We start from the raw sequence: 24,385 nt of genomic DNA on the forward strand, positions 1-24,385 counted from the left end.
GACGATGCGATGCCTGTGTCAGTTGTAAATGCTAAAAGCCTTAATATTTGACAGCAAGTGATACGTCCTAGACAGCGGGCTGTGTGCGTAGTAGTGTGTGTGTGGTAGTGTTGTTTCGACTGTGTCTGACCACCGACTTGACAATGTTTTGCAGATTTGATTCTCTGTAATTAACAGACAATACCGCCTACCTTGATAGTCTTGACAACACCTAGATTTAGACAATTATCGTCTTCAATATCACTGTCTTATGCCACTTTTTCCATGCGCCTAATCGCAATTTACAATTTTACATTTGATTCCTTATTAATCGATTGAGTTAATTGAGTTAAGAGAGATTAGCCACGTTAACCTCAATCACTACTCCTTTCCATCACGATTTGCGGAGGACACTCTGTTTACTAATCTTACATTAGACGTAGCCAAGGCTGAAGGTCGTTGTAAAGGTACCTTCATGAGGTCATATGGCGGTCACAACGACCTAGTTGCCACCAACGAAGTATGTACTCGAAGGTTGTATTCTGGTCACGTGCACACAGCCTTTTAGTTCTATTATTTGTGACTCCATCTTTTCAGCCACAATGTTGCAACTCTTGAACAACGTTTTCGGAGATTTTGTAACGTTTCTTCTTCTATTATTATCATTAATGGTCTTACTGTCAGCATGGAGCCTTTATCGACCACCAGGAATGCCGCCAGGACCTAGAGGTTTTCCAGTCGTAGGCAGTTTGTTCTGTAAGTCCACCTTTATGGTGAATGTGCTCTCTGACTGACTCTTTCAAATCATTCTTTGTCCAATGAAGGGGAGCTACTTTGTACCCGTACTGAACGACGAAGATTTTGAACGTCCGTGTTTCATGAAGTCGGCACAGGTCTTCCAATCGTGAGTTCGTTCGATGACGAAACTGATACGATGCGATTCACCTGGGGCATTGTGGAGTACTGCGCCGTAACCTTTGACCCGTTGCCCTTCCGTGCATCAGTGCATCCGGATGTTGTCATTTTTAGCATTTAGCTAAAAATCTCTTTCAGCGCCATATTTAAGTAATACCTGAAGTCCATTCTTGTCAATAACCAGCCTAACCTGCAAATTAATTTTGGTCGGCCAGTCGGGTTCTCAACCTCCTCGGAGCACATACATGACGTTTATAGTACAAACTGACCTTAAAAGGTCAGGCAGTGACCTAGTTGTCATTCTGTCAATACCCGATCCCCATTGCGCGTATTTTATGATCCAAAATTTTAACTGTGAGTTTTACCCGTTCAAGTTTATGTTCATCCCATTGTGCATCAGTTAACCTCTAGAGCATGGCACACAAAAGGCATGTGTGATGGTCTGTCGGGAAGGTCTGAATAAGGAGCTCCTAGCCTTTACTAAATGATCATGACAATGAAATAATGTAAAATGTATATAACATATAATGTAATATATATATATATATATATATATATATATATATATATATCAAAATGTTATTTTGTTGAATAATAAGAGTCGTCTTCTAGTACGTAACGATGGCAGCGAAGACTGTATATGAAGCTGATCGAGTTAGTCACAAGTTGTTGGTGTATGCAGACGTATTGCAGCCTAATGCTTTTGCTCTTGGATACAGCATAACTTTTGTGCATTTAGTTGATTTTGTTTTACCCATGGGATTTAATTGCAGTATTAACGCGGCCCTCGAAGTGAACCGAAAGGAAATAGTATGAATTAAAGTATAATCAGTGTATACAATTTTGCAAGTCAGTATTTTTGAGTCATTACGCCAGTTTTGCATTCTAAGCGTTTGCAATTTTGCTTGTTTGTCTGCCCCTCTATTTTTCTGCCTATCTGTCCAGCTGGCTTATCGGGCTGTTTTATATTGTAGTTTAAGGCACATCCTAGGAATTCACAAAATTATGATTTTCGGACCAACGGTCATTTTATGTCGCGCAAGATTGTAGACTTACCTCAGTACAAATGTATAATAAAGGGAAATATTTTCTAAATGCGCTTTAAATAACACCATGAAGTTATTAGGGAAATTCAATATACGTACCAAATAGTGAAGAGACTTCTATTCTTTATTCCGTATACAGCGTTGACTGGGAACATGCACTTAGACTTCATCGAGCTTGGAAAGAAATACGGTGGCATTTTTACCATCAAGTTGGGCAGCAACTTGGCAGTCGTTCTTAACGACTACGAGCTGATCAAGGAAGCACTGGTGAAAAAACCGACAGATTTTGCTGGTAGACCACAAACATTGAGCGGTATGGTTTATTTAACGTAACGTTAACAATATTATCGCGTGCTATAGTACCAGAGCTAACTGGTTAATTCAGAGAGTCGACAACTACAGGAATTTTCACATCACCGAAAATTAAAGGAATTCCGCTTTCAGTGTGAATTGGAAAAGTTCGTGTAATTTTATAAAGTTCAACGGCCTGGAAAGTTTTCTGGCATGGCGACAGAAAGACAAAATATGCTAATGTCTTTTTTCAAGGGAGAATGACACAACCCAAAATTGATACAACTCTTGACACAGATTGTCATTCCAATGGGTAAATTGAATATTAAATCATGTTCTGTATTATATGCATGAAGCATCTTTTCGTTTTTTGTATCTGATATGTTCCATTCTTTGTTTCCCAGGTGAAATCCTCACGGAAGGTTGCAAAGACATCGCGCAGAGTGATTACAACCCAACTTGGAAGCTGCACAGAAAAATTGCCCACCAGGCTATAAGGTATGTTTGTGGTTGCCAAAAAGGGTACGAAAGTATGTTACGTTCGGCTGCGAGCGGTAAATATGAGCCAATTTTGTTGACATGAGTACAAAGTGATAAATTAAATATTCCTTAAGTCACTCTCACTTCACTATAGGAATCCAGCTCCATCAATGACTGCAATATTGAAATTAAAACAAGATGACTTGCACTACTCTAATGCATCATTGAGGTGTAAGACCCTAATAGCCCCTCGACGGATACACCTCAGGCCGTGCAAGTGCCCTCAACAGTTAGGTGGGGATAGTTGCGAACGAGTGGATACGAGACTCGAAGAGTCGGCAGTAGTATGAAGACTTTAGGGGCAGCCGGTTTGGTGCTGTTTGAGCCGGTTGGCAGTACACTTCTATTAATTTTGCGGAATATATTTTCACTGTTTATAGAGCGCAAAATTTGTAAGGACAATCCCTAGTTTCAACGACCGTTGGTGAAGAACGCTTCATCCTGGGAAACTCGGATTTATTTTTTCCCCTAGAACCTGCAAAATAGGATATCTCGCCCTGCATATTGCCATAACTTTGTATAAGAGAACGGTTTGCCGAAGATACTTTGTCCTACATGTCGTTGAAAGTTTGTACTAGAGAAAAACGGCCAAAGATATCTTGGCCTACATATAGTCACAGACAAATAGAAACAGACTTGCAACGGGTATTGTTCAAGCCGTGAAGCGGTTACGTAAGTCATCCATGTTCGCCTCGCCTCAGGTAGCTCTCGCCTCGCTTTTCCGAAGAGTGCCGACCATGCATCCTTCGGTAGTTTCCGGAGTTTCGCCAATTTTTAAGCGAAAGTATGTTCGGCAAAGTTTGTGTTATTGTTGTCATGTGGTGCTAAGTGGAATCGGCGTGCTGGCGAAAACGGGAACGTTTTTAGCTTCGGTAAAGTGAGTTTTACCATTTTAAAAATTCCTCTCACATTTTTATGAATATATAATGAGTGTGTTTCAACCAAATTTGAAAATCTTCTATCGATACTGTCTGGTTTTACTCAATGGTTTATGGTCAGTCATATTGTCTATTATAAGTTGGTCATTGAAGGACGTGTTTATGAAACTGCGGGCGTTTTATGTTTTGATTGGCGTGAAGCAGTGTTTCTGCCAAGAGAGCTCACAAAGTAAGTATGGTTGCTACGCGACTGGCAGCCCGATGCCATCTCGTCGTACTTTTTGCATAATCTCGTGCAATTATCAACCACGAACAAAGGTCTCGAAAAAAATCTAACACCTGTGAAGCTCATTTTAATATGAAAAGGCCATAGTCTACCGAGACGACCATGGAACAAAAGCCATGCCGCATTGCTAATCTGTTTCTTCTATTTGTCTGTGATATAGTCGAAGCTTCGTACGACAGAAATGTTGGCCACAGATAATTGGCCTACTATCCCACCCTTCAGCAAGTATGCCTGGAACACATGGCTACCTTCACTGCGATGGGCATGCGGAGCAAAGAAGCGGTCACCCTCCATCTCCTCCTGTAGAATGCATTATATAGCAATCTGGGGCAGGACATTGCCAAGGTCGACTACCTTCCCGGCAATTGCGGACGTACCAATCTACACCCCTAAAGGGGCTCCCTATTTGTTGACGACGTGTATGCCTTTAGCTACCTGTGCTATGAGGATTGTGTGTTCCACTACGGCAGGCTCCTATGCATGACTAGGGAAGGCAGATCCGCGCCACGCATTGTTGCACAGCTGGCCACTGCCGTGTGAGACGCCTAGGGGTATCCACCGATGGCAGGCCCCATGGCAACATCCCAATATCCCTCATCTACACCCTTGCCCTGCCAAAGAAGAACGCCCCCAAGTCCAAAATCCGGGAAACAATCTGCAATATCGAAGCAGCTGCTGGCTAGCAGGCCCTCCAGGCCTGGCAGCACCGTTACGAAGCATTGCCTACGTTTTGTGGCCAAGTTGAACTTTTCCGAGATTCAAGCTCCAGGCAGCTCTCCCAGTCTTCGAGCAGTACCTCCTGGCCGATGGCTATGGCCTCTACTCGATAGACTACACACTAGACTTACCTGGGACTCTAAACGGATCCGCGCTTGTTGACTACCTACTCAAGGACAATGACTTCCTTATCGGCAGCATGGAGACTGTTCGTTGTGCGGCTATTTCGGGGAATTCATGGAGAGGGAAGACTGACTTCTCTCTCCCTATGGCGTGGCACGTGGTGGCCCTCCACAGCCAAGTAATTGTGGTTGTGGGTGGTAGGAGACCCGAGGGGGTAGCTGAGTTGGTCTTTTGCTGGCGGTGCCATGTTGCTGGCTGTCGCTTGCTGACTGGTGGCCATATCGGCCTCTCTGGTGTAGCCCTGCAAGGGGGCTAGCTCCCCACCTTCCCGTTGCTTGCCAGGAAACCGACCCAAAAGATGGGACAGGCACGGAAACCGAAAGCGGTGGCCACCTACTCCATGGCATTTTCCCAAGAAGCATCATTGTCTGCAGTGGTTTTGATTGGTCGAAGCCGCGTACCCGGACACCCGCCATCCTACAGGTGGTCATGTGCACATACAAGCCCACATTGATATCCCCTTTGGGGCAGTCAGCCAAAACAAGGCACCGGTCAAGGCAGCCAGGTTCCTCGACTGCATGACTGGGGTTGAACCGCAAATGGCTCCTTGTCAGATCAAACCAGCGACAGCACCTCCTACATGACCTCCGGGATGGCAGTCAAAAGATCCATTGCGGCAGGTACACTTTGATATGGGTGCAGCCCCATGCCTGCCACATCTGGGTGGAGAAAGGTGCAGCAGAGTCTCTTGTTAGGGCAGTTCAACACGGTTTTGTGCAAGCCATCCAGCCCCAGGCGTTCGTGCGGACCAATGTGCAGACGAGGCCTCCAACACTTGCTATGTTTTCCACGATCATGGGCGTGCTATCCAGTGCAAAAAAGAGGCTAGGTTGCCTTATTCGTGGGAGTCCTTGTCCTTGAGTAGGTAGTCCACGAGTGCAGATCTGTTGAGGGTCCCAGAGAAGTCTTGTGTGTAGTCTATCGAGTAGATGCCATAGCCATCGGCCAGGGGGTGCAGCTTGAAGGGCCGCCTGAAACTCATCTAGTGGAACCTCGGAAACGTCCACCTTGGCTACAAAGGCCCTGCAGGCTCGGCTTCACAGAGGCACTGCCAGGCCCAGAGGGCCTGCTTGCTAGTACCTGCTTCGATCCAGGAGATTGTGGTCCGGATTGTGGACTCGGGGAGGGGGGGGCGTTCTTGTTCCACAGGGCAAGGGTGTGGATGAGGAATATTGGGATGTTGCCACAGAGCATACCATCGGTGCATCCCCCTGCCTCTTGCGTCGCAATGGTCAGCTGTGCAACAATGCGCGGCATGGATCTGCCTTCCCAAGGCGTGCATTGGAGGCCACCCCAGTTGAACATATGATCCTCATGGCACAGGTAGCCAATTAAGGCATACACATCATCGACAAATGGGGAGCCTCTGGGGGTGCAGATGGGTACGTCCGCAATGGCCGGGAAGGTAGTTGACCTTGGCGATGTCCGGCACCAGGTTGATATCGTACGCATTCTCCAGGAGGTAGAGGGCGTCTGCTTTTTCACTCCGCATGCCCATCACAGCGAAGGTAGCAATGTGTTCCATGCTTGCCCAAGGGTTGGAGAGTAGACCGACATATATGTGGCCAACCTTTCTCTGGAACAAAACTTCGACTATAAATAGGCGAAGATATCCCATTTCGCAGTTTATAGGGGCAAAAAAATAAATCCGCGTTTCCTAGGAGCAGGTGTCCTACACCAGTTTTTTCGAAACTAGGGGAACGGTTGTCCTACAAATGTGGTGCTCTAGTAAACACCCAAATGGTCTTGATAGGCTTAATATTTAAAGTTAAGGCCTAAAATGCCAATGTGGTCCAGTAATAAGGGTCTACATACTACTGTCGGGATTCGGGGTCACAGCATGCACACATTTCAATCGTAATCATATTTATTCTTCAGAGGATTGAAGACACTTTCTCTAAATTTAAGGCTTAAAGTATTTTGGCATACGGAAATGCCTGGAGTTTACTTTGCTTGTGCAACGATCTGCCTGAGGCACTTATTCAGTCACTCAAATTTGTACAGTGCATTTCCGATCCAAATTTGCTGACTCAATTTGAAGTGTGAGGAGTAAACGAAGTTTTCCCATGCTTGCTTTTCTGAAAATCGAAGATTTAATCTTTCCGATAGAAATATAAATATTGGCAAATGTTATGTAATTTTCTCATCTAATCCTGAGATTTGCGTGGCGATCTGATTCATATTTTCGTCTGAAGTTCCGTTCAGGAAAGTTTGAGCAAAAGTTAAAACAATTTCTGTTTCAAAATACGTATTACATTTGTTGAGTGACGTGACACATGATTATAGGCAAGATTGTGTCGTTGAGACTATGAGATCTAAAGCTTATACAGCAACAATACTGTCATTTACTGTGGTTTTCAGTAACTTATGTCACTAACTGCTGCTTTCCTACAGTGTTACTAAAGAACATGTGCACGTCAATCAGCATTACAAATCAAGCGTAGATCGATTATATATCAAACACTCGAGAATATATTTCGGTTCAGCTAAATAATTCATTGATTGGTCAATTCTACATTGCATATGCTTATGAAAATTTGTGAGCATGCGTTGTCTGTTTTCCTTGTAGAGCATATGCAAGCGGTGAAAAACTGGAATGCCTGGTCCATGAGCAAGCGTTCCTTCCCCTTCAAGAGGCACTGGAGGAAAGTGACGGCAAACCAGTACAAATGAAACCACTTTTTCTGCTCACTATGAACAACATTTTAGGCAAATTGTGTTTTGGACACAGGTAGGATTGAAGAATAAAAATCTGTTTACAGTAGTCAACGTTATTCTTCTTTGTTTCATTTACACAACATATTCAAGAACTGTAAAAATAGTGTAGGACTTGAAAAGGATGGTTGACATTATATTGGCAGGAAATGGCACGATGGCAAGGATGTGGGGAGCAACTGGGGAATGTATATCACATCAGAGCTGCAAACACTGCTGAACTAGGGCTGCAGCTTATCAATACTTATTTAACGCACAAGGTTATTTACAATTCCAGCCTCACTTTGGAAGATCCAGAGTTCAAGGCCATAGTGCAGATCTTCGACGAATATAGTGAAACCGTTGGCACCGGTCTCATCTCCGATGTGTTGCCATTCATGAAATACATTCCAATGAAAGCAACGCGTGACCTGGTGAGGATTAGCGAACAGGCGTTGGCCTCTTGGAGGTCTAAATTCATGGAACACAAAGAAAAATATGATAAAGGTATTTTATCATTAACATGCATTTCATTCTCCGAAGAAGTTTTTTTGATGATATCGATTCCCTTTTTAAGGTAGTACGCGTCTCGAAATTGACAGACTTACAACTTGTGCTCGAATTTTCTCAGCGAAACTTCCAACCATTATTTTAACAAAACAAGAATAAAGATCAGGGCGCCACTGCTACAATTTGTTTCAAGAGAAAAAAAAAACAATCCAACAATTACCATATACGTAAAATTCAAAATAGCAGCCATTCCTTTCTTGACTCTATGGTCACACATTTAATTTTTGTTTTTCACAAAACCAAGACAAAGAAAACTTTACTTACTCCAAGAGTTTCAAACAAACCCCCACAATCGGTAGAACAGAAAAGTAAAAATATGATCTCAGAATACGAATACCTATGCCAGAGGCGTGTTCTACCTTCAAAACCAAGTACATGTAAGGCCCATGGCATAAACGACATTTGACCTTTGCCCTTATAATGATACCTACTAGTAATCCTACTACGACTCATGGATTTAAATAAGACGTAACGAGAGGGATATACCAGCCTTATCTACACGTGTTCTCTTCTGTTGATCTGGAAACACTTCAAAGAAGCTTGTTTCACAAATCTACATGTATCTGATATTGAGAAATAATAAACCGTGTGTGATCTATTCGTCTGTAAGGCATGTACATTTTATGCTGATAATTCTATTTCAGACAACATTAAGGACTTGACTGACTACCTGATCCACGAGCAGAAGAAAGCCGTCGAGGAAGGGGTCGGTGACATCGAAAAGCTGACTGATACACACCTGGTACAAACTATAGTTGATGTATATGGAGGTATGCTGATAATTCTCATGTAGATTGACAGACACATAAATACGCGGCGCACTGTCATGCGAGTTGTAAAACTTTTGCAAATCCGGAGATGTTTTTTGAAAAAGTATGTAAACTTGGCCCACAGGTGCTCTATTCCATTTTGTGATTGATTATTAGCTTTGTACAGACCACAATTTACGTTTAAGCTGTAAAGTTACGATACTTTGAGTTATTAATATTATTGTTCATGTTCACGGGCATGTAAACAAGCCATTACTGTGTATTTGTGCTCAGTCACATGGTTCACCTCTAACAAATAAAATGCAACAGACAGAGCATGGTAATATAATGTGTATTATCAATTTCACACCCGTAGCCGGTATCGACACCACCATGGAAACCATGAACTGGTCAGTTGTCTACATGGTAAGGTATCCCGATGTGCAGACCAAAGTTGCCATGGAGATCGACGACGTTGTTGGCCGTGATCGTCTACCTTTGCTGTCTGACCGTTCCAAGCTGCCGTACTGTGACGCTGTTATACACGAGCTGATGAGAATACGCACAGTTGCTCCATTAGCGCTGCCCCACAAAGCTTTGGTGGATTCAACAATAGGTGTGTTGTCATAGTGGTGGTTTTTCATGTGTGCCTTTTCAATTTTCAACCGATTAGCTCAAAGTTAATCAACACTCTCTCAATTCAACATTCATATATATATATATATATATATATATATATATATATATATATATATATATATATATATATATATATATATATATATATATATACATTATACATATATATATAGTCTTCGAAGTTTTATCTTTCCAAATGTTTTCAAATCTGCTCGAGTCGTTCCCATTTACAAAGGTTCTGGTGATGTTTTTGATATGTCAAATTATCGACCAATTTCCATACTACCAGCTCTCTCAAAAATCCTTGAAAGACATGTATATAATGCACTGTTTGATTACTTGTCTACTGCTAATCTACTTCTTGATACTCAGTCTGGCTTTCGTAAGAATTACTCATGTCAGACAGCTTTAATTCGTTTGACTGACGAAATACTGCATAATGTTGAGAATGGTTATTTGAACAGTGTACTTTTGCTGGATCTTTCAAAGGCGTTTGACCTCATCGATCATGACATTTTGTTAGCAAAATTATCAGTATATGGATTATCAGATGGTGTAATGAACTGGTTTAGATCCTATCTGTCAAATCGTTATCAGATTGTCGAATATATGGGTAGTTATCAACCAAATTCGTGTAACTGCAGGAGTCCCACAAGGTTCTATTTTGGGACCTTTATTATTTATGCTTTTTATCAATGATCTTTCGTTATCTGTTGACTCCTCTTCCTTGCATATGTACGCTGATGATCAAACACTACTTACAATACTTACAATACTTATATATATGTGTGTGTGTGTGTGTGTGTGTGTGTGTGTATACATATATATCTGTGTGTGTGTGTATGTATATATGCATATGTGTATGGGGGTGGGTGGTTGGGTGGATGTGTGTTTGTATGATGTGTGTATGCGTGTCTGAAAAAGGTATTGTCTGGCGTACTACGGTCAGCCGTAATACATTGAGCCAGCCTTACTTCTGTCAACATACATAGACTTGTATAAAGGTGTTATGGCTGAAAAAAGGAAACCTCTCCCTACTTCAACTTTTAAATAGCAAATGTTTCGAAACAGCTCTACTCAAAAACATCTTGATAAACTGACTCTCTCTTGCATTCCAATTTCATTTTTCTTTTCAACAGGTGGTTACAAAATACCTAAGGATACGTGGGTGTTCATAAACCTATGGGCTGTACATATGGACGAGAAAGCGTGGGAAATCCCCAACCAGTTTAGACCAGGTACACGTTAAAGACGGGTAGCAAATCTGACTTGTTTATTTTCAGAAGTCTACATCATCTTTCCCGGAAGTGGATTTGACTTTGGTTATTGTGAAATGATTTATTCTTTATCAGTTGTCTGTTGTTTGCATTGCTTAATATTGCAAAAATCCTGATAAGGTAATTAAAATTCAACTTTCTTATGATGTCATTACTATCAATGTTTGCAAAATCGCATGGTACTACATCTCAATACACACACTCTAACATATATCCTTAGAGATACGCTTATATATGCACACATACATACATATATACATGTACATATTTATAATACATATGTGTATATATACACTGATATATATATATATATATATATATATATATATATATATACATATATATATACAAATTGCGAAATGTTATTTTGTTGATAAGAATAGAGTCGTCTTCTGGTACGTATATATATATATATATATATATATATATATATATATATATATATATATATATAAAATCCCATATTTTTCTCTGTTTGGTGTCCTCGTATATGAGTGTTTTTTTCGCGGAGCGGTACAACTTCGAGCCGACGTATTTTTATAATTTTTCTTTTGATGTAGATGGATCAAAATTATTTTCACAAATTGCATGATTTTTGTCGCGATTTGTGTTTTATTTACCCGTATTACATTCATTTAATGAGTAAAGCGGCCCGTCACCCAGGAGATATGCAAATGATTTATAGGTACTTTCATTCAGTTATCCGATTAATTTGAAATTTTGATACACTGAATGGTATCTCCACCAATCAGACGGATTCGGTCACGTGAACGTGTCAATTATTGTCTCGCGCTGTCCCGACTCAAAGGCAAGTCGGCCATCGTCGGCGGACATAGCTTTCACCTCGCAAGTGATGGATAGCCATAGTATTCAGAGTTATTAGAATATTTACAACTATATTTATGAAGTAACTGCAACGACACGATCGAAATAATAGTTCTCGTTCTCGGAGATGCCATGGCTTATAAAAATATCACAATTTAGGACCGTTCAATGACACACAGAGTGTACGATTATAGGCGCAATGCTGCCGTTACCGTTCTCCGCCGGTCTCAACTCGTCAATCCCCATCTCGGTCGCCAATGTTTACATCTGACGGACTTTGATGTTTGCAGTGACACATTTTTCACCGATAGATACCTCCAAATTTTGTTACCTGACGGAAACTCGGTTCTGTTGTCCGAGTCAACTTTCGATATATCCACAGCGCTGTTCGGGCTATAGCTCGACAGCTGATGTCTTCGCTACAGCCCTACGCTGCAGGTTCGATGAAGGAAATTTATCGTTTTTCGTTCAAATGACTTGATGTTTGTGCCTAGCTGAAATCGCTACGTCGACATATCGGTATTAGGGCAAGAACATACATCAGTATAAATAAGGGTGGACCGTAAGTACAACTGTGAAAATAATTTATTCTACAACAAATTCTAAGCCTTAACGATTAATTGCGACAAAATACAACTATTTGTGACATAAATATCTCTAATTTGTTTTCTTTCAGAGCGGTTCCTCGACGTGGGTGGTTCATTGAAGCCAAAACCTGACAACTTCATGCCATTCTCCGCTGGACGTCGTCTGTGCCTCGGCGAGTCCTTGTCAAAAGCAGATATCTTCCTCCTCTTCACCGCTCTGTATCAGCAATTTACGTTCTCTCCTGTTCCAGGGAGAAATTTACCAAGCTTAGAAGGCAATGCCAGCGCTTTAATCGTACGACCAAATCGGTTTGAAGTACTGGTAAAAAGACGATCATTAAGCTTCCTATAAAGCGTCCATGGCGTAGCCACATCTCAGTGCTGTTGGCATCACCATACGTGCTAATTAATCTTATATTCAGCATTAATGAATGAACTGCTTGTAACACTTCTTCGATGTTTATATTGTGAGAAATCTAAGAAAGGTAGCAAGCGACAAAATGCTTTTGGCCAGGGTCTAAAACTGGTCAGGTATTAACTACCAATCAACGCACGGTTGTCGTTAGTTACCGAGTCGAACTGCCTCCGGCATTATATACTATCCCGCTGAACGTTCAGTTCTGTCACGGTCCCTAAAAGTAAAACGCATGGCAGAAATCGAATGGATCGAAATTTACTTCAAGATACTCTTCATAATATGTAACTTAAGTAAATATTCGATTGGATTCGAATTCACAACCAATAGTATATTTTCACCTAGCGGAGACCTGGGCGATCAGAACCGCTCAGCTAACTGGCTACCTTCAGACCTTAAACACAATAGGAATGTCTTTGACGAGCACTTTATGATGTTAGCAGTTAGGAAAATGTGACATTGAGAAATCACATTTTAGTCGGTCCAAAAGTGTTGTTAGGTACCACATGCATATTAATGCCGTTTTGCTGTTTTGGAAACAGTAGTTTTTTTCAAACCTCTTTTTGGGCAAAATGAATTTCTGTTGGACCCCTTTCTTTGAATACTTCAGTCGCTGTCATATCTTATGCGTCAGAAGACGTTTATTCGTTTCAATTCGTTTAAGATACTTAAATATTTAGGGGCAGTAAACAACATGAATTTACCTAGCAGTTATGGATGACTATGTTTTCTAGTACATGTATGTAGAATATTTACCGCCACGAAATGGCAACTGAATATAATGTCCGGCAACTAAATATAATGTCCAAGTTTCTATCGGATTCAAACTTGCAAGATGTCATGCCGATGAGAATTTTTGTCAAAGTATATTCACTTTCTCTCGTGTACTACATGTGTTCACATTTCCTGTGATTATTAAATAGGAAGCTTTTACACATACCGTTCTTGAAAGTATATTCACTTTCTCTCGTGTACTACATGTGTTCACATTTCCTGTGATTATTAAATAGGAAGCTTTTACACATACCGTTCTTGGACATTGTGTAGCCTTAGCAGAAAGCATTTCAATCTGATACCCTATGGACATGTTTCATCGTCGAAATTTCTAAGGATAGTGAACTGCTCGATGCAAAAGAGCAGAGATGAAATTATTCCAGGTACTCCAAGCACAAATTACTGACAACACTCCCGCATTCGCCCTGGACTCGCCTCATCAACAGGAGGTGACCCGAGGTCGTGCCTGCGCCACCAAGCGACAAATATGTACATCTTGGCACTCATATCAATGAGTCACAGCGGGTTTTCCCCTATGATAACAAAGGCAAATATACCTATGAGCACATTTCATACAACGACAGGCTAAAGCTCTGACACCTGGCTATTATTAACGTCAAGAAGGAACAGATCCTAAAGGTGAGACATATCGTGAGCTCAAGTTTACTAATGAACAGTTGGCGAGGCTGTCCTCTGTGGGAAGCGCGTATAGCTCCATGAAAGCGTAGCGTCCATCATGTACTGTTTTATACATGCAGACGAGTAGTAAGCTTAGTAACAGGCCTCGTTTAGCTCTACGCAAAGCGGAAATACTATCACAATAGTACATTGACATACCGACGTCGCGACGGCAGGGTAGACACCGTGTAACAAGCTCACAATAAGCAAAGACAGTCAACAGTTGCTCATGCGTAATTTGGTCACATGGAAGAAGTAGGTAGAAAGACCCTCCATAATCCCTTAATTGAATCTGTCTGTTTGTCGTAAAATACATATGGCGTGCGCATTAATGTTGTACTCATTATCGGATGGCAGAGTGCCGCACCGAGAGTATTCAGTCCAAGCGTTGGGGCGAACGCAAGCCACGCACTCTGAAGGTAGCTGAGCAGTAGTGAAGAAGGAAGCCGAAATTCCTCAGCTCAAAGAGGCACAAGCTGCTGACAGTCGAGCTTTAGTTTAGGGAACGAGCATTATTAACGGCAAGGAGGCCGGAAGAGAAAACATTTAGTCGACATTTTTTCCGCGGCCCTTACGACGTTTTCACAACCACCCTCTGTTTGCAAGAATATTTCATATCACTGTCATTTCACTGTATGTGGTAGTTTTTGGTGTAAAGTAGGAACAGTGTTTTCCCAATAGATATATCTGTGAATTTATATGTTTGACAATTAATATGAATATACTTAACTAGAATATGGTGATATAGAGGGGACTCTAGTGTTTAAAAAATTGGATTTTGAAATTTCACCGAAAATTGTCATTTGACTATACATGGTTGTCTATGACGCGAACTAAGAATATTTTTCCCCTAATATAAATTGGCAATATTTGTGCATTAATATATTTTTGAAAACTGATATTCACTACAATATGGGAATATGGAGGTCAATTGTGTACATGAAATTTGAACTTTGAATTTCACGCAAAAGTGGTCATTTCACTATACATGGTTGTGTATGGTGCAAACTACAAACAATGCTTTTTCCGATACAAAACAAGCTATATTTGACAATTTGTGCGGTTATATAACTTTGAAAGCTGATATGAATGTACTTCACGAAAAAAATAGTAATTAGTCGGGAATTGTATTCTAGAAAGTTGAATTTGACCAAAAAAATCTCATTTCACTGTACACTGTAGTCTATGGCACAAGCAATGAACACTTTGTTTCCCTTCGTGCATTCACATATGTTTGGCATATGAGTTCAATTTATCCTCTTAACTAGAATACGGTGATAAGAAATGGACATCAAGGATGAATTGAACTTTCATTAAAAGATATCAACGTGTTATACATATGATTCTCACAGGCAGACTATAAGAATCATTAAAAAACTAGCTATATCTGTTAAAATTTATTTATTGTCTGCCTGAATGTCTTTTTCCTAGCCCATTCTCGACCAATTTTGTACCCCATGATAGTCAACTGTTGCTCTCCTTTCTATACCACACTGTGATAGTCAGCATTATAGTGTTCACAAAGCACGAACTGTAAATGATCATTAGTCATTGAAACACGGCTGTTTCATTGAGTAACCTTAGAAAACTGCTTTATGAAAGAATTTATGAAAGAATTGAAATCTGCCCTGTTCAGAGTGATTTATCGGTATGATTTGCAATGAGTGGTTCTCTGGAATTTTCAAGTCCCCCTCCCCCACCCAACACCGTGGGTTTTTTGTGACCCCCTTTATCCTCCGCCCCTGCCGTTAACACTCCAGTTTCCTTAGCTCGTTGTCTCGTCACTCGGCATACTTTTTGTTATCATGTTGACAAGTGGACACTTTTCTGGTGATATCATTGACACATGACGCATAGGGAAATACTACGACCATGGTATGACAGACTCGTAGCTTTGCACACAAATTCTAAAATTCCTCCAGTAACGTTACTGGAGTTACATGGCCTTCGAAAAAGTGTGTGACTATAAAAACACTAGAAGATGCCTGAAGAGTTACGTGGGACTCGTGAACAGGGCTAGGCTGTCGCATTTCTAATCACACTGGCCTTAGGGTATAAACGACATTTGCGTAATTAAATCTTCGACGAGCCTGCGTCGACTCGGGCGCTACTCAGTTGACATAACCATATACATAGTATACTTGTACTGTCTAAGACACAATCTATGCGAGGCGCTCTCTCTCTCTCTCTCTCTCTCTCTCTCTCTCTCTCTCTCTCTCTCTCTCTCTCTCATATGTAAATACATGCATACATAAATACAAGGTCATTGTGTGCATGTAAAGTATGCGGATGTTTGAACAGGGTCGAGCGGAAACATAAAATACGTATATTTTTATGAAATAGGCAAGAGAATTTATCTTTTATGTCGTTTAACTAGACTTCCATTTGCAGTAGAAGTACGCCATTCAATGTATGCCAAAAAACGTATGCGTTTCCGATAATCCGCCCCGACCCAAAACACTTTTTCGCACTTTAAAAATCACACACTATTTTGTCAAAGTTTGCTTTTTTTGATTGGCAACACCCCGTTAGAAATAAAAGAAAGAGACGTTTGTTACCAACCGACCCCATTTCCTGAAGGTATAAAGACGGAAACACACATTGTTTTGACCTAGATTCAACCCTCAAGTGGTATCGGGGCGGATAGTAGGAGACTGCAAACAGTGTCGACACAATAGTGACATTTCACAACTGTTTGATTGCTTGTCAACGCTCCATTCCGTCGGCTGTTACTTGCGTGCAGCACTTCTATGTGTGCCTTAAATTAGACCGCGCCACGAAAGTGAAAGACTTTAAGTTTATTCAAACTTTCCTCAATCAATTTCCAAACATTCTCTTACCAAATAAAGAATAACATCAGGGGTTTGGTACAATGCTTGGTACTAGGCAAACAAATGACCGGACAGTTATCGATATTTTAAATTCAAAATGGCCGCTATCTCTGTGTTAACTCCATTGGAAAAATTCGATTTTCGAAAAACTAAGACAGTGAAAAACATTCCTTGCTCGGAGAGCTTTAAAATGAGCCCCCACAGGCGATGTACAAGAAAAGTACCAACAAAATCAGAGTCCGAATATCTGTCTCCGAGGCACATTCTAGCTAAATGTAAAGTAAATGGAACGCAGACATAACAACGAACCTGTGCGCAGAGTTTGAATATAGGTCATGCCGTTTCAATTTGTAAAACAATGGGACTAATATTCTAACTTGAGGCACATCATCAGTACATCAAATATATCATATTTAATCATTTAGTGTTCAGAGTCTGGTACGTTAACATTTTTACCTTGGAGTAAAGATGTTACAATCCTCCTACAAATATATGTGAGGGATTCTAAATGCAGTAATTTCGTCTATGTTTCAAACACGTTGAAATGGAAATACTTCTGGCCGTAATATTTAACAATTGAATTTCAGTCTTGATATGAATTAGATTGTCAAGAATACACCGCGCACACATACTTGTATGTGCATTTGAGTTCAAAGTCCAAATACAGTACTGGGTACTTTTGCATGAACATGATTAGAACTAATTTGGAATAATGGATTTTCATATTTTTCACATTTTTCAAAAGTGTGAGATGCCCTATAGCCCAGTGTTGCGATATTACAAGTTAATTATAAAAAAACAAGAGTATAACGTTAAAGAAAAGCAGATGAGCTCACATTTGCAGATTACACAGGCATTACTTCACCATCCAATTCTCCTAAATTAGTTCCAATCGTGTTCATGGCATTGCTATAAATGAACAACACAAGGAACCTGTAATCGAAACAAAGAACAAATATAATTAAAATACTAAACTGTTGCCGTTGGGTGGACTTTTGCCTGAGGGAGAAGTCAGACTTACGAAGCTCTGAAATATTTTAAATTTCGATTTATGTCACTTCGTTGTCACAATTTTGCAAAGGTGCCAATCGATTATAATGTTAGAGTATAAGACAAGGATTCTATGTCAGAACCTTACTTGTAAAACTTTACTATTAAAAGGGACAACTTTCACGACTCCTGCGTAAATTTACATCCTATTACTGAAGAGGGTGTTCAAATATCAATATTCTAATACATGTACATGACAAGTGAAATCTTTCACAGAAAATTACCCAAGTAGCATAGAGAAATAGCTGTTTAGAAAAGGCATGTTAACGTTCTACTTTCTTCAACTTTAAATTTCCAGGAATGGCACTGAAGAGTATCGGGGTGACTCTGCGATTCTTCGATCCCCACGATGTCGCTAACTTAGCAGGCGATGCGTCTCTTCAAGAGCTTCGGAAGGAAAGTGATAGGACCGGCCAGCTTCCGAGGAACAGGATAAAAGTTCAGATACTTGGTGATGCTGAGGTAGGAAAGACAAGTCTGAGCAAGAAACTGGTTGGTGAGAAGTTCGACCCAAATGAAGGCAAAACTGTCGGTATAGATATGCACATGTGTGAGTGCACGGACGTTGACTATAAGTGGCGGCGTCTCGGCTCACAAAAGGACGATTACAGCGAAGCTGTTACATGGTACATGGCCAAGGCTCTCACTGAAAGAAACAGAGAGCAAGAGAGGACACATCCGAACAGCTGGAAAACTTACTCTTATTTTTTGTTTTGGTTGAAAACTCTTGCTCCAGCCTTGGCTATATTAGTATTCCTCCAGTTCATTTGTCATGAAAATAATTTCGTCTTTTCGATGATTGCTTGTTATTTGATGTTTCAACTTTTCATTGATAAAACTACAGCCTACAAACTTGGAGGAAGCTTTTGTGTATTTTTAGTAGCAGCTGATAAACTGTCTTTCTATTGCCAGTATAAGTATGGTTTGAGTGATGATGCAGGTCAAACACTGTTGCCAGAAGCTGTCGCCTTTGCCGAACTCTGTGTAATCACACTTGTCGGTTTTCTTGTCGGAATCGTTGTCAGGACAGGGTTACAAAATGGTGTTGTCATTGCCTTCTCAGGAATGTTGTCACCCCATGGTACAAGAACTTGTAGCACCCTTGTTGATACTTTTCAGACTCCGAGAGTCGTTTGTGGAGCCTTTCTTGCCCTTTTTGGCATACTATCCTCCGTCGTGCTACAAACTGGGCTAACCAAATGCCTTCAAAAGCAGCTGCAGGAAATAACAGTTGTTGGAAAGTTGAAACTGGTAGCCTTCTTCCTTTTCCTTGTAGTTCTTGTGTCTTCAGTTGTTTATTCGTGCGTATCTTACAATGTTAGCTATTATGTCTTCACAGCATTTGCATCGCTGACGCTTGGGTCTCTCATGGGTTTAGAGTTTGGTCGACCACTTAATTCCACTTTGAAAATTAGCAGACCACAAATGTGGCCAGTGACGCTTGTATTTGGTGTTGTGTGGGCCACTGCATTTGGCTGGCAGTCTCCCTTTCCCTTCCCGTTCCACTTTCCGAGCATTCTGTCGCTTGCATCAGCTTGTACCATATTTTGTATTGAAATGTACAGGACCTATTTATACAAGACCAGTCAGCAGGCTTCCCTAACAGACATTTCAAACAACTCTGTCAGCCTCAGGGAATTAAAGAAGACATCACTGCCTGTCAAGTTGAGCATTTGGGACTTTGCTGGTGATGAGTTTTACTATAACACTCACCATGTCTTCATGGCCTCTCGAGCAATTTTTCTTGTAGTATTTAAGCTCGTGAACTTCAAAAGCAAGAGCGAAAGAGATACTTCACTTAAACGCCTAATGTTTTGGTTGCATTCCATATGTACGCATGCCCAAGCTCGTTCTGTGATATTCCTCGTGGGAACCCATCGGGATCAAGTGTCCCCCGACACGCGAAAGGAAATTGCCAAGTACCTCAAAGACAAGTTGTACAAAACCAGTTCAATTTACTGCAACCGGTTGGTCATAAACATTGACAATACCCCTCTGTGGCTGGTTGAAAACTCCCAGAGTGATGATGAAGACATTCAGCGTTTACGCCACGCTGTTCATCTGCGAGCTACAAAAGTGGATGAAAAGAACGAAAGTTATCCCATCAAATGGCTCCGGTTTCAAACAGCTCTTCGAGAGTGGAATTATTTAGCAAAACAGGAAACACCAATTCCCGAGAATTTACTGAGTATAATTTCGTATATTCATCGGCATCTCTCTGGTAGAAAAAACGCTACTCACTGTCCTCCACTTACCAGCATAATGCCTTTCAAAGATGTCTTTGATTTCGCCAGCAAGCACTGTGGGATACAGAACACAAAAGAGATGGTTGCAATGCTTCAATTTTTCCATGAAACGGGCGACGTCATTTACCTTGCAAAGAATCAGAGTCTCAACAAAATTGTCATTCTCCGTCCACAGATACTGATAGATGCTGTCAAATTAATTGTCACTCTTCCCGAAGAGAAAGACAGGGAACCTACGGAAGCAACAATGTGGAACCGTTTGTCTGATGAAGGAATAATTCACAAGCAGTTACTTACTAATATACTTGATGGGTTGGATACTGATACAAGAATCTTGGTAAGATTGTTGCAATGTTACGGCCTTATGTGTCCATTGGGTAAAGTGGGCTCTCTACCAAGTGATACCCAAATATGTGAATATATTATTCCTTCCATGAGACCTGTATATTATAAAAACCCTCGGGAATTAGGACCTCATTTTGGCCCGATGGTATCTTTTATGGAGTTCTACTTTGACTTCAGTTTCTTCAAACCAGATTCAGTCTTCACAAGATTATTGTCTAAATGTATCCAGATTTCCCAACATAACGAGGTCTATCGCAATGTCGGCAGGTTCACAATCGATAATAGGTTCGAAAAATTTTCCTTCAGACTTGATCTGATGGAGTATCTACCAGAGCAGCATTTTATCAAAGTTACTACCGCCTTGGTACCGGGATCAAACCCTTACATCCTCATAAGTAGACTTCACAGCTACATCGAGGCCATTCGCTACAGAGAGTTCCCTGATCTCAAGTACAACGGCGGCACGCTATGCTTGAATCCACCTCCTCATAATGGGTGCCCTAACAACGACTTGTTACACATTCTCACAGTGTGCTCAGAAGAAGAACGGTTTCCTACCCTTGGAGCAACAATAGAGAGGCTGTGTGGGGACATAAAGCAGAAAATAATTCTAAGAGAACCAGTAAGGAACAAACAGGTAAGGAGATATATATATATATATGTATATATATATATATATATATATATATATATATATATATATATATATAATATATATATATATATATATATATATATATATATATATATATATATATATGTATATATATATATATATGTATATATATATATATATATATATATATATATATATATGTATATAATATATATATGTATATTATATATATATATATATATATATATATATATATATATATATATATATATATATATATATATATATATATATATATATATATAGTCAATACTTTGCCATGTGACAGCTTGCTGGATTCCAATATCAAAACTTGTTTCTCATGAGCTTCCTTAATTATTGCATTAGGACTAAGCCCCTGGCCTTATATTGCACGATGTATAAGGACTAAAATGTGTTGCGAGTCGTGCCACTATTAATCTTAATAATTTCAATAGATATAGTCGAAACTGTTTGACAACAAGACTAATACTTTATGTTCCATTATCAGAAAAGGCAAGTTGAAGAAGAACCTTGTGAAGAAGATGTTAATATTTTGCCTGGCGACGTATTAATTCCAAATGAAGGTATGGAATGACAAATTAAATGCATGCTGATTTTGTAGAAAGCTAAGGTGAAAATATCTGTGATCGCAACGTATTGGTCTTCATTGAAAAACAAACATGAAGCAAAAATCTTGGATAAAGAAAATGACACAGTCACTAAACTATACAATTGTATACCGCTGAGATTTGGTAACAAAGCTGATAATAACCTATACATTGGATGCATTTAAGATTTGTGTTTGTAAAGAATTGGACACTCATATGACTTGACACTGTGTTTGTTTTGGTGTCTCAATAATACAAAGACTTACATATCATAGTTGCCATTTTACAGGTGCCTACACAAATGTATCAAGTACTTCCAAGAACTTATCAGTTACCGAAAAATTGCTTTTAATATGAAAAAGGTTGTTACAAATAGAATTAAGTTTTGCCGAGGAGTGAAATCATGTAATGGTATTTGTTATATGTTCCTACCTAGATGAAGACCCTGAAATGTTTGATATCTATATAATGTGTGGAAAGCGTGATGATGAATGGGTCAAGAGCGAGATCGCAGCTTTGTTTGAGGACGGCCACTTTCCCATCGAGGTCAAAGTTAATTCCTATGACCAACGTGAGAACAATGCTTCTTATCTGAGGTGCTGTCCAGTGACTATTATCATCATCAACAGGCATTCTATCAAAGATAGAAGATGCACCGAAGAAAGAGAACTTGCATATCAGTACCACTATGATAATGTCAACAGCATTATTCATGTCATCAATGACAAACATGTGACTGTATCAAAAGCTAAGGAGTCTTTGGGTAAATACGTATGCTTTGATTATCTCGACTACAAAGGGCGAGATGAGAAGCAATTGTTTTCTGAAGAACTCAAAGGACATGTGATCAAACTCTTAGATCGCTAGAATTTGTGCATTCACAAAATGATACCTAAATGCCGGCATTATGGAAATGTAGGCTAGACAGGCAATTACGAACTTATTACTGCATAATTTGCAGCCTCCTTGATATTAAGAAAATGTAGCCTTGTGCAAAATCATTAAATTTAAATGGCTTTTAATTCAACTAAAATATGCAATGATATTATTTCATCTTTTTGTTCTTATTTAGAACAGGTGCTTAACACCGATATTCCGAGAATGAAATGAAATTACTATTTCACTATAGCTTGATCGCAGTTTAGCATAATGTGCGCTTAAAAAGAGTGCCTTTAGATTCAACTCGTTCACACATATATCATTTGCAGATATGGTACATATAAATGTGATATTGTGTGAACGAACAGCATTTGAAGTGTCACAGCATCCTATTCATTTACTGTCTTTATCATTTGAAGTTGTACTTGATATGTGACCTTTGTCTACTTCATTGAAAATATAGTTGATCAAATGAGTCATTCAGTACCCGCTATACCGTATGGTAAGTCGGAAGTGTTCTCCAGCAGTAGAGGTTTTCACTGGTGTTTCCATTTATGTAATGCAATATCTGCTTTCATCCTGTTTGGATAAATAGCATAAGTTTCACTTTCATGCCCTTGGTATCAAGAGAGATGCTATTAATGCATTGGAAAATGTTTAAGATAGTATTGTGACATGGTCATAATAATTTTGTGTGTATTTTTCGTGATCCCTAGGATGGATCGACGAGTTAGCAGCAATTTCGAAGGGAAGGTTCGATTGTTTGTTGAATTTAATTAATGAAACGTTGTACATATGTCATTGAACGTTTGCCATTTTAAATTTTGAAGATGTTTTCATAACCTGGTAAATTGCTTGATTTTCTTTACGAATAAAAGCTCAGAAAATGTATTGCTACTGTATATTATTAGTTATTTTAGTGTTAATTAACGATGATATGTGAATGCCTTTGAAGGTAGTATTCTGTTTTAACACATTTTAAAACATCGTATTTTGATTCCAGTAGTCTATTCAATCACGTATTACACATACGCGAATCTACCTATGTCCTGTATCCTTAGGTTTCTCCAGGTCTTTCTAAATTAAAATAGTATCGGTAAGTACGGTACATATCACACTTTCGGAGCGCGCCCGCTCAAAACAGGAGTCAAAACTGAACTGGAACTGAAACTGGGATCTCTCGAAATTTCGAAATCGGCGTGAGTTGACAGACTGATGCTAAGTAGACGACAATCTTCATCAATTTCAACACATTAAAGCCTTAAACTTTCAGTTTTTAATTGACAGCCACCGCCTGTGATCAAATATCACAAACAAGACAGCTAATATTGAATTTGACAAAAATACCTAATAGAAAAATATTAGTGACCATATGAGAAAGTTGCTAAGTATTTAAATGCGCAATGACATCATTACTTTTAGAAAGCAGGATTTGGTGACCTATAAGATCTTGAGAACAAAATCTGCAGTGATGGATTATCAAAACTGAAAACCTATCCAATAACTTCATATCTCTTCTGCTTCATCCATCTTACAGTGTTATAGTCGTATCTCGCCGGTCTGGGGAGTATACTCACTGCTGAGAGGTACTTTGAGATCTTTAACAGAGTAGAGACTCACAGAGTTGTTGGATATCAATGATGATGGTTTATTACTGAAGTGTAAAGTTTACACATCAGAATGCCCTGCTATCTCCGACTGAAAATAGTGGGTGATCATATTTTTCTAAAAAGAAATCATAACATC

General features: G+C 39.8%; 2 protein-coding genes across 3 annotated transcripts; both read left to right on the forward strand.

Annotated features, from left to right (window-relative positions):
- The first annotated feature begins 11 nt into the window (after nucleotides 1-11).
- Nucleotides 12-13,524, forward strand: LOC139143415 (steroid 17-alpha-hydroxylase/17,20 lyase-like). The gene is made up of 9 exons (XM_070713720.1): nucleotides 12-735; nucleotides 2,080-2,253; nucleotides 2,636-2,729; nucleotides 7,405-7,566; nucleotides 7,828-8,036; nucleotides 8,744-8,869; nucleotides 9,225-9,464; nucleotides 10,627-10,725; nucleotides 12,266-13,524. Exons 1-9 carry the CDS (start codon nucleotides 582-584, stop codon nucleotides 12,526-12,528), a joined length of 1,521 nt encoding a protein of 506 aa, XP_070569821.1. The 5' UTR covers nucleotides 12-581; the 3' UTR covers nucleotides 12,529-13,524.
- A 50-nt stretch (nucleotides 13,525-13,574) lies between these two features.
- LOC139143412 (uncharacterized) lies at nucleotides 13,575-23,524 on the forward strand. 2 transcript variants are annotated; one of them, XM_070713716.1, is made up of 4 exons: nucleotides 13,575-14,298; nucleotides 18,223-21,152; nucleotides 21,661-21,736; nucleotides 22,197-23,524. In XM_070713716.1, the coding sequence occupies exons 2-4, from the start codon at nucleotides 18,225-18,227 to the stop codon at nucleotides 22,625-22,627; spliced, it is 3,435 nt and encodes a 1,144-aa protein (XP_070569817.1). In that variant the 5' UTR covers nucleotides 13,575-14,298; nucleotides 18,223-18,224; the 3' UTR covers nucleotides 22,628-23,524. The 2 variants fall into 2 exon arrangements, with proteins under 2 accessions (XP_070569817.1, XP_070569816.1); XM_070713715.1 differs by having other exon boundaries at nucleotides 13,576-14,004.
- Nucleotides 23,525-24,385: the final 861 nt, after the last annotated feature.

Source organism: Ptychodera flava, chromosome 11 (assembly GCF_041260155.1).
Source record: "Ptychodera flava strain L36383 chromosome 11, AS_Pfla_20210202, whole genome shotgun sequence".
Classification (NCBI taxonomy): domain Eukaryota; kingdom Metazoa; phylum Hemichordata; class Enteropneusta; family Ptychoderidae; genus Ptychodera; species Ptychodera flava.

Bases quoted from the DNA above. Each gene is read 5' to 3' on its own strand.
- LOC139143415 (XM_070713720.1), top strand. From the start codon at position 582: ATGTTGCAACTCTTGAACAACGTTTTCGGAGATTTTGTAACGTTTCTT. The intron at 7,567-7,827 runs GTAGGATTGAAG...TTACAATTCCAG, and splicing joins AAATTGTGTTTTGGACACAG to CCTCACTTTGGAAGATCCAG. The intron at 8,870-9,224 runs GTATGCTGATAA...TCACACCCGTAG, and splicing joins TATAGTTGATGTATATGGAG to CCGGTATCGACACCACCATG.
- LOC139143412 (XM_070713716.1), top strand. From the start codon at position 18,225: ATGGCACTGAAGAGTATCGGGGTGACTCTGCGATTCTTCGATCCCCAC. The intron at 21,153-21,660 runs GTAAGGAGATAT...TTCCATTATCAG, and splicing joins AACCAGTAAGGAACAAACAG to AAAAGGCAAGTTGAAGAAGA. The intron at 21,737-22,196 runs GTATGGAATGAC...GTTCCTACCTAG, and splicing joins CGTATTAATTCCAAATGAAG to ATGAAGACCCTGAAATGTTT.